This window comes from Diadema setosum, chromosome 9 (assembly GCF_964275005.1).
Source record: "Diadema setosum chromosome 9, eeDiaSeto1, whole genome shotgun sequence".
NCBI lineage: Eukaryota > Metazoa > Echinodermata > Echinoidea > Diadematoida > Diadematidae > Diadema > Diadema setosum.
The window spans coordinates 14,868,736-14,886,589 of record NC_092693.1 but is presented as its reverse complement, the minus strand read 5'-3'; the positions used below and the strand labels follow the sequence as shown (position 1 = coordinate 14,886,589).

General features: G+C 40.7%; 1 protein-coding gene across 1 annotated transcript; it reads right to left on the bottom strand.

Moving 5' to 3' along the window:
- Nucleotides 1-944: 944 nt before the first annotated feature.
- LOC140232879 (uncharacterized) lies at nt 945-4,384 on the bottom strand. Its single transcript, XM_072312993.1, has one exon. It carries the CDS (start codon nt 4,382-4,384, stop codon nt 1,214-1,216), a length of 3,171 nt encoding a protein of 1,056 aa, XP_072169094.1. The 3' UTR covers nt 945-1,213.
- Nucleotides 4,385-17,854: the final 13,470 nt, after the last annotated feature.

Here is a 17,854-nt window from a genome sequence, read left to right as displayed (position 1 = left end):
GTGATTTTAAGCAAAGAGTGAGGAACCAAAAAGAGTGAGGGACCAAAAGGAGTGAAGAAAGACTGAGGAACTAACCAAAGAGTGAGGAACAAAAATTTAGACAGGCAATTCAGAAAGCAGAACAGATTACAAGAGAAAGAGAGCAAGCGAGAGAGAACGAGGGCAATAGTTTCAGGATAATCTGGTCAAACATAGTTCACATATCCCAGGGAAAAGCAGGACAATGAAACAAGATAGCCTTGCTGAATGAGAGGGGGGGAATAAGAAAAATATCAAGCAAATAAAAACAAACTTAACATTCAGCAGAACTAGAAAAGGAAGGTGAGAGCCGGGTGTTTCCTGCCTTTTATGTAGTGTCACAACACACGTTTCCTGAACCTAACTGCCTCACGTATACCGGTACACACTTCAAACAGCTTCCATCAAACATAAACACAGGTACTGTACACTTTTGGCTCTCTTCTCCATGACAAGCTACATTAAAGTATTCTATTTTAGAATGACTAATCAAGTTTCTCTACTGTAAGGTCCCCTATCTGATGTGCTAAAGAATTGAAAGTGTAACAGTGGATAGGTAACTTGGACTAGGATGCATCTCAATATCACTAATTATTGAATTTGAATATTTGGCCAAGTGTCTTCACAAGAATTTCTTCTCCATGCACACTATTTGTCAAATTAGGGCAAACTAGCAAATGATATGATTCTACACCCAGAAATCCACATCATTACTCTATCACATTGCTACAATGATGACAGTTCACGACAAAATCACAAAGCAGCATACAGGAGAGCTCATTTTACCCTCAATTTCTGAATCATTTCAAGTGTGGATTGTTTTCCTATTTTTCAAAACAGGAAACTCCATCCATCGTTTTTCACAAAGTGTAGGAATCCCCACAAAAAACAACAACAACAACCCAAATATTTCAATTTTGTCTGTCTGTTATTTTTCTTTAGGATTCCACACTCATTTAGGTTCCCAACACATGAGGAAATCCCTGATTTGTCTGCACAAAGACAAGTCCACATTCCTTCAACAGGCTATAAAGTTATTTTGGATAAAAAGATTTCACAATCTTTATTACACAGATGCATTATGATTGTCATTCTCAGCACACATAGGGTTGGGGCGAGGGTGGGGCAGATACTTTAAGGGAGAGGGCTCATTAGAGCTTTAACATTTTGAGCCTATTTACAACTCAGAGAAAGTCTAGTCTCCATCAGACAAGTGCCCTCTGAGATGCTCCACAAGGCGGTTGTGGTCATTGCTCTTGAACCCACATTGAGAGCACTGGAAGATGACTGAGCCATACTGAATCTGCTTTGACTGTGGCGGCTGGGAGCTGGCCTTCCCTCGGCCAACCTCACTTCCCTTCTTTGCGGGTGTGGTGCCACTGGACCTCTTCCTCTGAGGATCTCCTACACGCTTCACGTCATGAGCTTCAGTTGGAGGCGCTGTGTCTGCGACAGGGTCTTCCTCGACTTTGGTGTTGCTGATCCCACCACTGACCTTCTCCACCATCTTAATGATGTCCTGGCCATCGTAGTCGTATCCCGGGTTACTAGCATGACGCCACATATGAGACTTCATGGAGGGGAGGTGGCCACTTGTGTACAGGCAGAATTTGCACTTGTACTGATCGCTGGACTGGCCAGGCCCACTAGCTGAGTGCTTCTTCATGTGAGATCTTAGACTCTGAGGGTAGGCACCACTGAAGTCACACAGGTGACACTTGTATGGCTTGTCTACATTGTGAAACTTCATGTGATTCTTAATGCCATTGGGTGTTGCTGACGAGTAGTCACAGAGGTTGCATCTGTATGGTTTGTGGTGGGTTGCAGTGCCATGCTTCTGGAGTTCTTCCAGTGAGCTGGCCACGAAGTCACACTCCCGGCATCCGTACCAGCACTCCAGCACGCAGGATTGCTCATGGGCTTTGGGGGACTCCTCAGCAATATCCTTATGGCAAGAAGGGCATACATTTGACTTGGAGGGAAGATGGGCCTTTTTAACATGATCCCGTAATGCCATTTCGGAGCCACAGCTGAACGGGCATTTGCTGCACTTGAGAATGGCCTCATGGCCTGCCATATGCGCTTGAAGGCGGCCAAGGTGCCAAAAACTCGCTGGGCACTTGTGGCATTTGAAGATTGGTGTGCGGCCCTGGCTGCACACATGGGTCTTGATGGTGGCTGGAAACACGTGTCTGCAGATTGGGCATTGGTAATTATCTTCAGATGAAGGCTTAGCTGGTGAGGTGACAACTTCTGCAATGCCTAAAGTCTTACTACGCACGGATGGACTGTCCTGATCACGACAAGTGTTTGATCCCTGCACATCACCTACACCAACCTGCAGAGCATCATCAACGGCATTAAGCAGCAATTTACTTATACCGGCTTTAGTTCTGGATTTCTTTCCATCATGTTCAATATCCTGGGTTGGCATCTTCCTTTTCAGTTTTTTACCATGCTTATGTTTCACAGTTTCCTCTTTCTTAGTTGCTACATATGCATTTTTCAGTTCATTGTGAGTTTCACTGTTTGATCTGGGCTGAAATGCAGTCAAGTCCTCTGTTGCAGCATCCACTACTAAATTCATTTCTGCAAATGACACTTCATCTGTTGTCACCACTTCCTCCACCACATCCTCAGAAGAATCTATCTCATGGGGAATTGGTTGGGGCGATGGGGACTTGGCAGTACTACTTGGGGGTTCTGTGGCGGCAAGACTCTCTCTCACACTTTCAGTCAGTTTCACCGGGTTGCTGTCACAGGACGCATTTTGGGGGAGAGTATCACTGGAGTCCACATCTTTTGCCTCATCTGACACCTCAATGACACTTGGAGGAGACTGCGCGGAAACCAAAGATACATCTTCATGGGCATCTCCAGCCTTGTTGAGGATGGCACTGCCCACACTGGGCTTTGTGTCGACTGAGGTAGCATCTGCGAATACTTTGCTCACAATTTCATGCTCTTCCTTTGGCAGCACTATGGGGAAGCAGTGGCAACCCGATTTACTTGGCACTTTGTTTGCTACCTCACCATCGAAATTCCTGTTCACTTCGATGAAGTTGAATTTAGATGCTCCCTCATCGACTGCACTGGTCTCCTCAGACTCCTCTTGAGCTGGCATCTGAGTGATATCCTCTACCTTGTGCATTACAGGGTATGAACAGCCTTCCTGCCCAGCATGCCTCCAGGCATGTGCCTTTAGGGTGGATATCTTCTCGCACAGATATCCACATAGAAGGCACTTAAATAGCTTTGTGGCTGCATCAGAGGTTTCGGGAGAATGCGAGCGCACCTTGGAGTCCTTGCGAGGTAGTGATTTGATGGGTGCCTCACCGCTGGGCCTGGCAGCAGAGCTAGGCTTCTGTCTGCTGGGTTCACTGCCTGCCTGTTTGGGCAGCTGTATCCCATTTCCTGACTTCACGTGTGTCCACATGTGGCTCCGAAGAGCCTCTTCTGTTTTTGTGCTGTATCCACATTCCGAGCACTTCAACAATATCTCCTCAACACTCTGATGAACAACTTTGATGTGTCTCTGCAAGGCTTGGAAGTCTTCAGTCTTGAATCCACAGAGGTTGCACACACATTTCTTGGCTCTCTGGTTTATGTGGACCTCCTGGTGGCCTTCGATGGCAGCATGGCTGGTGGTAACAAAGTTACAAAACTTGCAGCGGAAGATGTTTGCATCATGAGTGGCTAAATGGTACAGCAGGTCGTTATAGCTATTGACCTTCACACTGCAAACATCACAAACAATACCTCTGTGGTCCTTGCCGTCCCTGTAGCAGTGCACTTGATCAATGTCCTTTGCTATTCGCTTTGGGAGTCCACTGACAGTGTCCTTCGAACAACAAGAACAAAGCTGATCCTTCCTGTGGGAATGTGACACAGCGAACAGACAGGGACAATTTGGGCACTGGTAAAGTCTTGTTCTGTCTGTCTGTAAGGCCTCCCTTGCCTCATTCTGACCACTCTTGACTTCTACGCGACTGCTCTGATCTGGAGCCTCTTTCCGCTGTTTTTCACTGTTCTTCACCAATTCTGTGAGTTTCTGAATGACCACAGAGAGCACTTCATCCTTGCTAGGTGTCCTTAGATCTGCCTCTGGTCTTGGCGGATTCTCTCTATAGACAACAGATGGTGTTTTCTCCTCCCCACACACAGGATCTTGTCCCTGTATCGCAAACTGCAGGCAATTGTAAGAATGATCTTCGTGAGCTAGGATGCCCTTGGCTGCAGTTTTCGTGTGGAGCTCCCTCTCGGGGCTGCCGCGATGGCTGCCGTGCTTGCCCTGGGCAATTTCCCGCAGATCTACAAACTCTATGGGTTCTACCAGCACTCTCCCACTAACTGGGTCTTCTTCCATTGCATCAACAGTTCTCAGTCACTTCTCAATCATGCATTCTGACCTGGGTGGAAAAACAAAGAAAACAAAAGAAATGGTGGGAACAATTAGTATTATTGCACAAGAACAGTCAATTTGACACATGCAGTTATCCATGAATGAATCATAACTATTAGGAGCACAGAAATAACAAGATTTATACCAAGAGCATTCTACCCACCACTGTGTAATTTATATAAAAGAAAATCTCCACAAATTCACTTACAAGTTGGTCATTTTCACAAGTTTGTTCTCTTTTTCTTTCAAACAAAAAGTACCAGTACATATTCCCTTGACTTGTTACTGGCATATGTTAAGGGTAACATTGTTCTCATTGCAACTGATTGACAAATCAGTTGCCCTGAAAACATCTCGACGGAAGAATTCATGAATTTGAATAACATTGTTCTCCCTGTGTCATGGAGGAGTTAAGTCAAATGCCCTTCCATTATTTCATTCAATTGGGGAGAGCCATGTGAACAAAAGCCAAAATTTTTGCCAGAGTAGTGAGTTTGCAATGACATTAGCTCCAAAACAATGGTGACAGACTGGTGGAATTTCAAAAGAACCACACTCCAGAGAAAGGTTTGCCATCAGATTTCTTTTTTTTTTTTTTTCGGGGGGGGGGGGGGAGCAAGCAGTAAAGATCTGTGCAGGAAATTCTAACATAAAACAGGGATTACATAAAAACTCCAGTTCTCTACTATCAATGTAAAGGTTCAAGAATTTATAACTTCTGTACAACTTTTGATACTTTTTGCATATATTTACAAATGTTTAAGCATCAACATTTGATGACCCTTTGCTTAAATTTGGTTAAAAAGCACCAATTTTGACCATTATCCTTGACTTTTCATGCTCTTCCCACAAAACTGATCTACCAATCATCCTGAGACAATTTTTCAATAATTGGCCCACATCACTTCTTGGACAGAATTGTCTCTCTGTCCTACTAATATTACAAAAGTGCATTACTAGCTAACACATGGTTCGAAAACAACAATTTCAGCTACGGCATTTGATCCTCTACTTTGACATTTGCCATTCACCAGCATCTTCCTTCCTATCATGGTATTAAATCACAGAAGATTCCTCGCTGATGATACAGCTGAGAAATGCCATTCTCAGGTAAGGTTCAGTCACCCTTAAAGACCTAATAAAATGCTTGCAAAATGTTTTAATATGCAAAAGAAATGTAAAATATATGTCATGATTATCAATGTAAATATGTTGTCAGTGTCGTTCCGGTTTTTATCGCTTCTAGAAACTCCCCCAAATATCACATTTTTGGAGGACCCCGTTGCAGCTTTTGCGAAAAAGATAGTCACGTGACCAACACCCCTGAACCGATTGATGACGTATAAGCACGGAGTTGTGCTCAGTTAGCAGACGCCGCTCAGCACAAGCACTCAGATTACTAGCTTGGTACACGCGCGTACACGATAGCTAGCCCGGCCAGGCCCGGGCCCCACGGGATGTGCGCTCCCGGTCGACCCACTGACTGTCGACATGTATTTTAACATTTAATATTATTACATCATTGAGAAAAAAATGCCTAAACCATTTTATTAGGTCTTTAACTGTTGACCTGGAGGAGAATTTTGCCCCAAAATCTAATCAGCTCGTGTACAAGCCATGATATAGCACACATGGGCAGGGATTCATGATAATCCTTCTTAAAGGTTTTTTTTGTTTGTTTTGTTTTTTTTTGCCTCAGATGTCAACCAGATGGATGGATCGAGGGAAGGACAATACGAAACCAAAATGCTGCCAGTAGTGTACACAATTAAAGGTACATTAATTGTACTTCAATGATCATTGAAGTACAATTAACTGGCCTCCGGCTTTGATCTTCACTATAAAAAAAAAAGAAAAAAAAAAGAAAAAAGGGCTTTCCTATAGAAAGTTCCATTATGCAGCTGTTTGCTTGTGTTTCATAAGATCAATGAATCAATTATAGAGTAATAGAAGGGGAAAAAAGACATGAGCTCAAGGCTAACTCTCACCAAACAGACTACCTGAAAGGCAGACTTAACCGTAATGCCACACCATGTCTGAGTTGACTGCGATACAAGTGTACTTATGCTGTAAAGACTAAAGTAAGACCAACAGAGTGGTAGAATATGTACATCAAAGTCAGACATAGCATTAAGAAAAAAATCTCTAGAAGTTATGAGAGTTTCACTTGTTTTTACCTCATTGGTTGCAGCAATATGAGCAAATTAGAAGAGGAAATGATGTCATCATCTCACAACTCTGACATTAGTTTGTATCAATCACACAACAATATCATAAAAATCATATTTTTGGTTGATAATTTAGGTGTGACTAGCCCTTTCCTCATCGGTTTATAACTGGTACCAGGTAGGCTGTTACAGACAGGACTACAGTAATCTGATGCAAAAGATCTTACTCCTACTTTTTCTCATGTCAAAAAAAAAAAAAAAAAGAAGGAAATTTTAAAGATTTATATGTGCAGGTTAATGTGAAACATGTGAAACTGCAAAATTTTGTAAGCTTGTTCCAGATTGGGATTTAATACTGGCTGCTATTCTGTTCTTCTGATTTTACTCTTATTTCAATGGCAAAGGTGAACACGGTGAGGAACTGCACTGTCAATCAGAACTTGAAACACTTCTGGTGTGCAAGGTCATGGGTGAGTAAGTGCAAAAACCGGGGTTAGAAATGGGCAATGAGTACGCAAATGGCCACTGCAGATGCCCAATGAATGATATCCTGTTTTTTTGTTTTTTTTTTCATAATGTGCATTGTACTCCATAATACTCCATTTTCACTACTTTGGCTGCCTAAACAGAGCTCGCCAACCTTCAACTGCCATGCATGAATTGCCACTATGTGCATCAAGTGGGCAGTAACAGTCACATGACAATGGGTCAGGTGATCCATAACTCCCTTGGGCCACGTGCCGAGCCAGCTGTGTTAATCTTCCTCGCACTATTCTAATCCAGTCAGCTATCACAGAGCTATTCTTACTCCCTGCCACCGCACCACATCAAATCGTTCCACTTCATTATAAGCGCAATCCAAATCACATGCAGCTAATAATCTCCTTTGTGAAGAGGAAGGGCAAATTGTGGTCTGCACTATACACTGACTTGAATGCATTGCTCTGCATTGAGTTAGATATCTTCTAGTACTTTGCACATTAAAAAAAAAAAAAATCACACCATTCAGCACCCTTTGGTGATTGCCTAAATTTTGGTCATTTCTACAGTCAAAATTTACTCTGGAAGACCAATTCCAAGGCAATCATTCCCATTCCCAGTGTACTGTCTTCATTAACCCCAACACTTTCAAGTGTGTGGGATAACTGCAATCGAGAACAGATAAACCAATTTGAATGTTATCAAAACTACCAATCAAATGAGTTGATGTGCAATTAGAACACACCAGTCAAGCTCAGAAATGACCCAATACAATACCTCAAGTTTGTTTAACTCTGCATTTACATTACAATCAAGTTGTGACTCTTGGTATCAGAGTCACAACTTGTGACTCTGACAGAGAATGAAACTATCTTGCCATTCATCCCCCTGGAGGTGTCATGTCTAGAAACATCAAATCATCTTGACACACGATATGAGGAGTTGAGGCACTGGCTGTAACAGATACACTGTACTTAAAAAGGCTGACAAGTCTATTAAAGCTCTTATCTTCAATTAACTGAGGGGGAAAAAATGAATATTCATTACACACTTTAAGTCTTCATCTGGGCTTCTCACATTCTTGCTTGTACAGATGAGCTGATTACAAATACTTCACCACCTACATCCGTGTAACTGTGATATCTGGGTAAACAGATTACAAGGCGAGATGACGGAGCCCAAATTTTGCACCCCTGGAGCAGCAACTGTCTGATTCGGGGAAGGATTTAATCCCAAAGAATCCAATGGAGAATACGAATCTATACCATTTCTTCCACTCATGCTATCATCTGTATTTCTTTTTTTAAATTACTGGATTTAATGTGGATAAAAGTACAACTGAATAAGCACCAGAATATAATTTGTACATTGCAGAGCATTTCACCCAGACAGCACAACATAACTGTAGCAACAATTTCATAGACTGTCACCTGTTTAATGAGGTAGTTTCATTCTCTATCTCAGAGTCAAAGGTTGTGTGCTGATCATTGACAACTATCCTGGCCTTCTGAGAAGACTTGACAAGCCAAGTCTAACGATAACAAGACACAGTATAGCTACCTGACACTTACCTCTCAATATCCATCTCTTCAGTTTGAGCAACGAAATGCAAACTTTCAAAACCAGCATAGTATTTCCCTTCAACACAGTGTGACAATTGTTCTCCAACCTTACAGCAAAAGAATATATCACATTTACCTCACTTTAACTTCAAATTTAAAATACTGACTGATATGCAGTAAAAACTACCAATCACTATACATAAAAGCTGTTATAAACATCCTTCTTTTCCACAAGGAAAGCTTGCCATGTACAGGGCAAAATGATGCTATCCTCCTTGATCTTATGCCAATCTGAAGCACAATGAAAACTTTCAAAACTTATACACACCTTCCTCTGAAATGCAGCTACTGAGGATTTATGCTAGCTCCACTTCCACAAAACTTGGGTACTGTCATTAGTGTCAAGAAACTCACAGCATCTCATCAAAGAGAATACTATCTGATCTAAGAGGAGACTAAAACTGAAGGCCACCAACACAAAGAAGACTTACTGCACACTTCCACTCCCATGGTTATCTTCATTCACACTGCGACAAAAACCACATTATTCACAAAGCGCTTGGTGTGTCACTTGATCGGGCACGTTACCCACCGCCGAGTCATGTGATTTGCCCCGGTGAGGTTGCTATTTATTGGATAGGAAATTAGTCGCTAGTCACAGAGCCCCCTCTCGGCCCGTAGACCGAAGCAAGAGCGGCAGGAAAAGCTGATGAAGAAGACGGTGACAGGAGTGGTTATAATTAGAAAATATGCGGGTCTCGTGGGATTCCAGGCGATGCTGCTGACTGTCCCCGAACTCTTTGAGTGCGTTCAGATGTACTGAGACTGTTGGAAGTGATTCACTTACGGCAGCTGTCCCATATTCCGAGAATAGTAAATTACAAGCCATAAAACTTGTCTGAAGCACACACAGGTTGTACAGTTTTTGTCTGTGTTTGTAGCATTCCACGACAAAAGAACATCAGCCTTGTCGAACTCTTTTTCGGATTTTGTAGCAACACCTACAAGACATGGCTCCACACTTCTGTTCAGCTGAAAACATTACATTAGCTTTGAACTTTGTAGCATTGCTCAAAAATTTCAACACATTTCATCCACGTCCCATTAAAACCATCAGTCTCCAAGAGATCGGTATAAAAGAATTTCTATCACTGCAGCGAATTTGTTTGTTTGTGTCTTAAGCGAAGCCACACAGCAGTAAAAACCACCTGCCCACCTACTCAAATGCATAACAAATCATTCTTGAATCTTCATGAAGGCACTGGTTTCCTGTCTTGGATGATGGGCAAGAATGTGATTTCCCTGATTTCTATTTGGTAGAATCATACAGCTTTTTAAAAAAATATGATCTGGCAAATATTTTCAAAAATATACATTTCCACTTCATGTTGTTTCAGGAATATGGTACATATGGTCACACATACAGAAACACTAGTGTCACATCCATGTGACCAAGCTGGCTGTTTGGAAACCCCTTGAAATTATCATATCAGGTGACTGGCTGGAAATCACGTGGCCATAACTTTGCTGATTTTGTCCAGTTTGCTAAGATTTCAATTGATCTGTTGTTTATGCTCAATGCTTTCAAATGCCACTTAATTTCCCAGGGCCTTTTCTTTCTTCTGTTTGTCTGTTAGTATATTTGCCTCTCTCTCTCTTTCTCTCACACAAGTTCATTTATACTCTTTTTTTTCTTTTTTCTTTTTTTTTTGGGGGGGGGGGTCTTTTGAGTATAGTAAACGAGTGATGAAAATTATGCAAGCGATGTTTACACTCCAGTGACCTTCAGGTTATTTTTGGAAGATATCAACAGTGTGCTAATGCAGTCTTGGGTTACCTATGCCCCCAGTCATACAATATTTAGATAACCATTTGATTAACCTCTGTAGACAAAACAGCTGTGCAGAAAAATACACACTTCGCACATGATTACCCCTTGCAGCAAGCCATCAACAAATTACTCTTATATGATTGAAAATTACCCTAAAAGGATCACACTATTTCACTGTATCTGTTCTCAGAAAAAAAAAAAAGAAAAAGAAAAGAAGAGCTTAACAGAATGCATTCAGACTCTGAACTCTGGCACACAATTTTTATTTTGGAACTTCCATGAAGCCAGATGACCACCAATGTTCTTGAACTGACTAGTCACTGGTATTGCTAACTTTTAGAAAAAACTCCAAGTTCTAGTGATACATGTAAGTGCAATAATTACAACTGTAATTCCCTTTCCATACCAATGCAATATCAGAGCTTGCATAAAAGGATGCATTCTATTGCTCACAAAACATGAATACAAGGGACCACGCAAATGCAGTATACTTTCTCTGTCTGCCAAGCTAGGTTGGCTGGGATGGCAAATTAGTCCCTTGTTTTTAGTTCCCTCTAGTCACATTATTAATTTTCACTGGAATGCATCACTTTAAAGGTACTGTTTACCATTGGGAGCAGTAAAAAAAAATGTTTGTGTTATCACATTTGATGCATGTATAGACATGTATATGTGTAGATCAGTTGCATCACAAAACACCCAATCATACATGAATTTTGCAACAAGCCTACTAAGGAGATATCATCATCTTCTCAATAAACGATAACTGTAGATGATTTATTCCAGAAACAGTTTTATTATAATTATTGCTTACATTTTGTATTATGTATTTCTTAAACGATACTTAACACTGATTATACTGCTCAACATTTCTACAGTGGTTGTTTCCATCCCTAACTAACATTGTAGAACTATTTTGAAGCAATAAAGCTGGGTTTTTGTTTTATGCAAATGGTAGATAATGCCTTTAAAAGGTTAATGCCTGGCAGGCATGTGCTAAATTTGGGCTCAGACTCTCTACACTGCACTGTACAGCTCTAAGCACTGAGAAATGGGATTAACTTTTAGGACCTTCAGTCCACTTTATGGCTATGTAGTAATGAGACAGAGCTCTTTCCTGTTTGTTGCAGGAAATTGGTACCGAACATATTTTACAAGCAACATTCAAGAGTCATTATGTTAACATACTACCTCTTTTTGTGAATGATACCACATTACATCATATCTTTACTCATTCACTGAAAAAATACAGCTCATTCCACTTGGAATACCGGGGCCGTCTACATTCACTGTTAAAATGTTCTGGCTGTTCACCAACTCAGTTCAAATAACCAATCAAGCATTATTGGTACCTCATACAAAGCTTCAGCACTTACACAGTGTACGCCAACACCTTTGGATTCTTGCACAACTTGGAGGACTTACAAAATCGAAGCAAAAGCGGTCCAAACATCACTAGTCATCATCATCATCACCACTTTCAGTACTAGTAATATCCTCTTTTGTTTTCCTGTAAGGAACCATTTTCTGCATGCATATTATATAAAGAACATCCTCAGTGACCATTTGTCATGAACATTACATTCTTACATATTTTGATAAAACAAATGATCATATTTTTTGCACCTCTGCCACAAAGTGCATAATAGCCATGAGGCAAAAAGTACCAGGTTGTCAAGACAACTACAGAATATTCACATTTCATACACACATCATACTAGAAAGCTTACACTGTATGTAGGTCCACAAACTTCACTGAAGATGGGTACACAGGTCCATATGATGCATCACGCATTACCCCGGGGTACCGTAGTACCCCGGGTAACCGCATTGTGTAGCGCCACCTCACGTCCACTCAAGGACAACCAGAGAAAAATGCATGCACTGTGTGTGCGTGTACATACTTACTATACATAGTCATTCCTATGCCACTGCATGTTATACTATGCGTGCATGGAAGCTGCGATACCACACTTTTTTCTTTTTTTTTAATAATAATTTGACAAAATGGCTGATTTCTGTTTGGTACCCTGGGAAACCATTTATGTCATCATATGTTCTGCATTTGTGAGTGCAGTTTGTCTCACTAGTTGCACAAGCAGCAAAAAAAAAATAAAAATATTTCAGCAATAAATGAAATAAATGAAAATAAAAACCTTGCAAAATATTCGGCATACAATATCCATACAAATGAGTGGCTTTCTGTTCAGTGCAAGCATGCATGTGCTTATCCATCAAAGGACTGTGTTAAATCAACACCAACAGTCAGATTTATGGACAATTAAATATCCATCTTGTTTTTTTCACAGACATTGTACTTAAAGGACAAGTTCACCTTCATTAACATAAGGATTAAGAGAATGCAGCAATATTAGTAGAACACATAATTGAAAGTTTGAGGAAAATTGGACAATCGATGCAAAAGTTATGAATTTTTAAAACTTTTATGTTGGAACCGCTGGATGAGGAGACTACTAAGGCTCGTGATGTCATATGAGTACAACAGTATAAAGAAAATGTAAAGAAAATTCAACATATTTTCACTTTTTTCACATAATAAAAGAGCACTTGACTTGCCTCTTTCTGAAGGCAATGGGAATAATATTAGGCCTACCCAAAACATATGTCAATAACGAGTCAAGGGAATGTGTACTTTTTTCAAAAGATGAAATTTTGTGAAATTCTCTTTATATTTTCCTTATATTGTTGTACGCATGTGACATCATACACTGCAGTAGTCTTCTCATCCAGCGTTGACTGCACAAAAACTTCAAAAATTCATAACTTTTGAACGGATTGTCCCATTTTCCTCAAACTTTCAATGATGTGCTCTACTAATATTGCTACATTCTCTCAATCCTTATGTTAATGAAGGTGAACTTGTCCTTTAATGCATACAATGGGGAAAATGTCTATAAACATATGTATACAATGTGAGTCTTTTACATTCAGCCACACTTATACTGACATTGCATTCACTACATCTGACATGGAAAATTAGACAATTCCTATCTAATAGTGATAGTTAATGCCTTCATGGAAAAAAAAAAAGTATACAAATTGCCAAGTAGTGACATATTTATCAGATAATCTAGTAGAAATCTGCACTCTAGAAGATACTCTTTCTTCTACACTGGTTTAAAGCTCTCATAGAGCTTGGGGAAGAGATTTTCCGTAATACTTCCCCCCCCCCCCCCCATGTGTTGGTTTGTTTTTCGCTCTATTCCAACACTGGAAAAGAGGGTGCAAAATATTTGCTTTAAAATGAGGAGTGGTATTTCTACGGCAAAATAAGGGAAACATGACAACTGAAATTTTAACCAAACCAAAATCCTAACTTCACGTGAACAAAACTCTAGGGTCCGAATTCACAAAGGTGGTACAATCTTTGTCCATGGTTTGAACCATGGACAAAGATTGTTAACACCTTTGTGAATTCGGGCCTAGGACTTTGTATCAATCCACAGGCGGGTATCCTTCCCAGCTCAGGACTCCATAATCAAGCATTTCCTAGACCACATTTGTTCAACTTTCTCACCATATTAGCAATCAGGCCACTATCATTTCCAGGCAAATACAATAGAATGTGTTCCACTCAGAAATGCCAGAGGGAGCTGGGGGGGGGGGGGGAGGCTCTTTCTGTCAACCAGTTACTAGTACCTCCCAACATTGACTGATATCAAGTGTGGGAAGGATACTCTAGGGCCTGAATTCACAAACTAAGGTGGTTTAAACTTAGACCATGGTACAAAATTTGTACCATGGTCTATAATTAGCATGAAATAGGCGTACCTTTGACATGCGCGTATCAATGCACGTTTGCTACTGGACGTCTGTTGGCATACGTAATCTGTCTATCGTATTCACGCAGCAGAAATTTGCATAAACCATGGTTTAATCTGTACCACCTTCGTGAATTCGGGCGTAGGTGTTTAGAAAGATCTACTAGCAGCAAACTTGCCATCACCTGATGACAATGGTATCAGCACTTACACTGTTGTGTGTGAAGTGACGTGACCGAGGTATGTGGACAGTAAGCAAGAAGGAAAGGCTAAATTAAAGGTACACATAGTTTACAGAACTTCAGAAGGGCTCAAAATTCATCTTGATCTCCCACCATTTGGAATCAGCTTGTAATATACATGTATGATACTGAAAATGGACACCAAGAAGCTTGTCTGGCTGACCCTATTTGCCTCAACAATAAGTTCTTTTGGATTATTTTGAGATCACAAGTATAAAACAATATTTTTTTTATTTTTATTTTTTTACAGATCATTGTAAACAAAGCACCCTCTCCATTTAGTAGTGTGAGTAGGTAGAGGCTCCACACCAACAGTGCTACAGCCCCGACACAACTACAAAACTCATGTCCATGAATAATTTATACATTCTACCACAAGTTCTCCGTTATTTCAAGAGTCACTGTGTTAACTATACATCATGTTACCTCTTTTGTGAATGATATGCTACTGACTTGTACTGTACCAGGTATAGTAAGTCTACTACTCATCGACCACCTATTTTTAGATCGACCGCTCTCGCGCAATGGCTTTCTTGAGTATAAAATCCAAAATATGTGTGGGACGGGGCGCAATAAGCTGGAACATTCGAACATGAATACAAATCCAAAAAAATTAGGGAGATACAGGTAAACAACCTGAGGAAACAGGAGGAAAAAGCCCGAAAAAAGAACTGAAGAAAATCCTCATTAGTAATACACATAATTGTTGTTAACACATATTTGCCCATTCACTGGATTTACATGCTTTTCAATGGGAAAACGGGCGGTCGATTAAAATGATGAGCTTGTGCCGGTGTACAGTGAAAAATGTCACTTGTGTTTGTCATTGAAAACTCCACACGTACGGTACGAGTCAACAATCTGAGCCCGTGATATGAATCTGCAGTATTTTCTGCCTCGCATGGAATGAAATAAAGGTGAAAATGAGGGATATTTTCTAAGATACAAGCTATTCATTCAAAAAGTGGTCAATGAGTAGTAGGTCTAACTATACTGCTATTTTGACACACTTACTGAAACCGACACCCCAAAAATCTTATGAATTGCAATACGTGTGATGTGCACGTAACGCCATTCCTACATGCATTTACAATCTATGCTATGCCACTGTTATCAATGATTGCTTTGCTGTTGCTATTGTTTATCTCTCTTTTTCTTTTTTAGTAATACACCTCTATTTGGATTGGTAGAAAGTCTATATCATCTATTTCAAATCCCCATACAGTGAAACCATGTTATAACGAATTCAGTTATAATGAGATTCTGGTTATAACGAAGACAATTTCGGTGTATCACGATTAAGAAAAACATAAGCAATTTGATTCATGAAATCATCGCATTCCTGCTGGGCAACAACAGCGTAAAATACCTCGCAAGTTACGATAAACGATGTATATGTTACTCTGAAATCATCGCGATCTTGCCGGTTGACAGTAGCAAAAAAATAATTGAATATTCACATTTTAAGCTACTTAATCTGTGTTCAGAAAAAGAAACCAACGTGTTTAACAGTTTGAATAGATCTGGGTTTGTTCATTATCACAATTTTAACACTGCATTTCACAATGAAGATTTTTCTTTATTTCAGAATGGTCTATGAGGTACAGATTTGCGTAAAAAGGATCACAACCTTCAATATTCAATCCTGTCACATTTTCTTTTTTTTAAAGAACAGATGTACAAAACGTGAAGAGATTTCTGGAAGAAAATAAAGAACACATTTTCAATCCCTTCAGGCACAATGATCATCATGTGGTACATTGTAATGTAAAAGATTAGGTTCCTATAGCCGAAATGATTCATGAAATCACTGCATTCCCGCTGGGCACCAACAGCCTAAAACTATCTCGCAAGTTACCTTAACAACGCATGATGTGTGTTACTCTATTTGCGCTGGTGTTTAGAAAAACTTAACAAACGCATTTTATATAATCTGATTTTGTTCATTGTCATTTTTACACTGTATTTCACAAACGAAAAAATATCATTCTTTCAGAATGGTCAACACAAGAATAGATAGGTGTAGAAAGAATATAATACAGATATACAGTTTACTTCTCAAGAACATAAATAAATGTGCAACTATTAATAATTATGTGAAGAGATAAATAGATCTAGAGAGATGTCGGTTTATACTTTCAATGTATAGACTAGTGTCAATGTTGGACACCTACTAACATGACTAAACTAGGTCTAGTCATACTCAGATATCTTGTCTGACAAAAATTAGCATGTTTATTAACGTTAGTTAGGCAATTCAGGCCGGTCAGCCAGGCCAGGCAAGCAAGGGCAGGGTTTAGTTGCACCCGATTCGGTGATCACATGGTGATTGGCGATGAGAGCTTGAGAACAAAATTTGGTAACATCAGTTCGGGAAACCCACTCACAAGGGGGGCCCCTCCTTATAAGTAACCCGTCCCCCTTATAAGTAACCCCGTCCCCCTTATAAGTAACTCCCGGGGCACCCCTTATAAGGAGTCTCCACGCTTTTTTGCAATGCAACGCGAAAATGAAAGGACTGCGGCAATTCGCTTGATTATGTCCATAAAGCTTCACAAGTTTCCTAGTTACTCACGAAATTTGAGCAAAATCGGTTTGAGGCATCATATCTAAAATCATGGATTTAAATGCGATGTCAAACGACCCATGCGAATGCTGAAATGCGAGCGATTACTGGCGTGAGTGTCGCCAGGCGCGGCGGCGCGGCAATGTTTGAGTGCAGACGTGGCGACTGACCTCCGTACTCAGTCGCCACGTCTGCACTCAAGCATTGCCGCGCCGCCGCGCCTGGCGACACTCGCGCCAGTAATCGCTTGCATTTCAGCATTCGCATGGGTCGTTTGACATCGCATTTAAATCCATGATTTTAGATATGATGCCTCAAACCGATTTTGCTCAAATTCGTGAGTAACTAGGAAACTTGTGAAGCTTTATGGACATAAGCAAGCGAATTGCCACAGTCCTTTCATTTTCGCGTTGCATTGCAAAAAAGCGTGGAGACCAAGGGGTGCCCCGGGGGTTACTTATAAGGGGGACGGGGTTACTTATAAGGGGGACGGGTTACTTATAAGGAGGGGCCCCCCTTGTGAGTGGGTTTCCCGAACTGACATAGGGCTAGGCTAATAGGGGGCCGGGGGAATATGGCAAAACGCTTGATGAAATGCCCCCAGATCACAGCATCAGCAAACAGCAACAAGAGCAAAAATGGCTTCTGTCGAGCTGTCTCAGCTCAACTCAGGCCACTCGGCTTCGTTCGGTGTCGGTAGCTAGTTGAGAGATGTCATCGTCACCGGAGACGAGACTGTAGTTGCAGAACTTGCACGTCATCTACTACCATGCCCAACCGCGATGATGCGATGCCAGCACAGC

What these genes read in the sequence shown, in the direction of transcription:
- LOC140232879 (XM_072312993.1), bottom strand. Translation starts at nt 4,384, where the DNA reads ATGGAAGAAGACCCAGTTAGTGGGAGAGTGCTGGTAGAACCCATAGAG.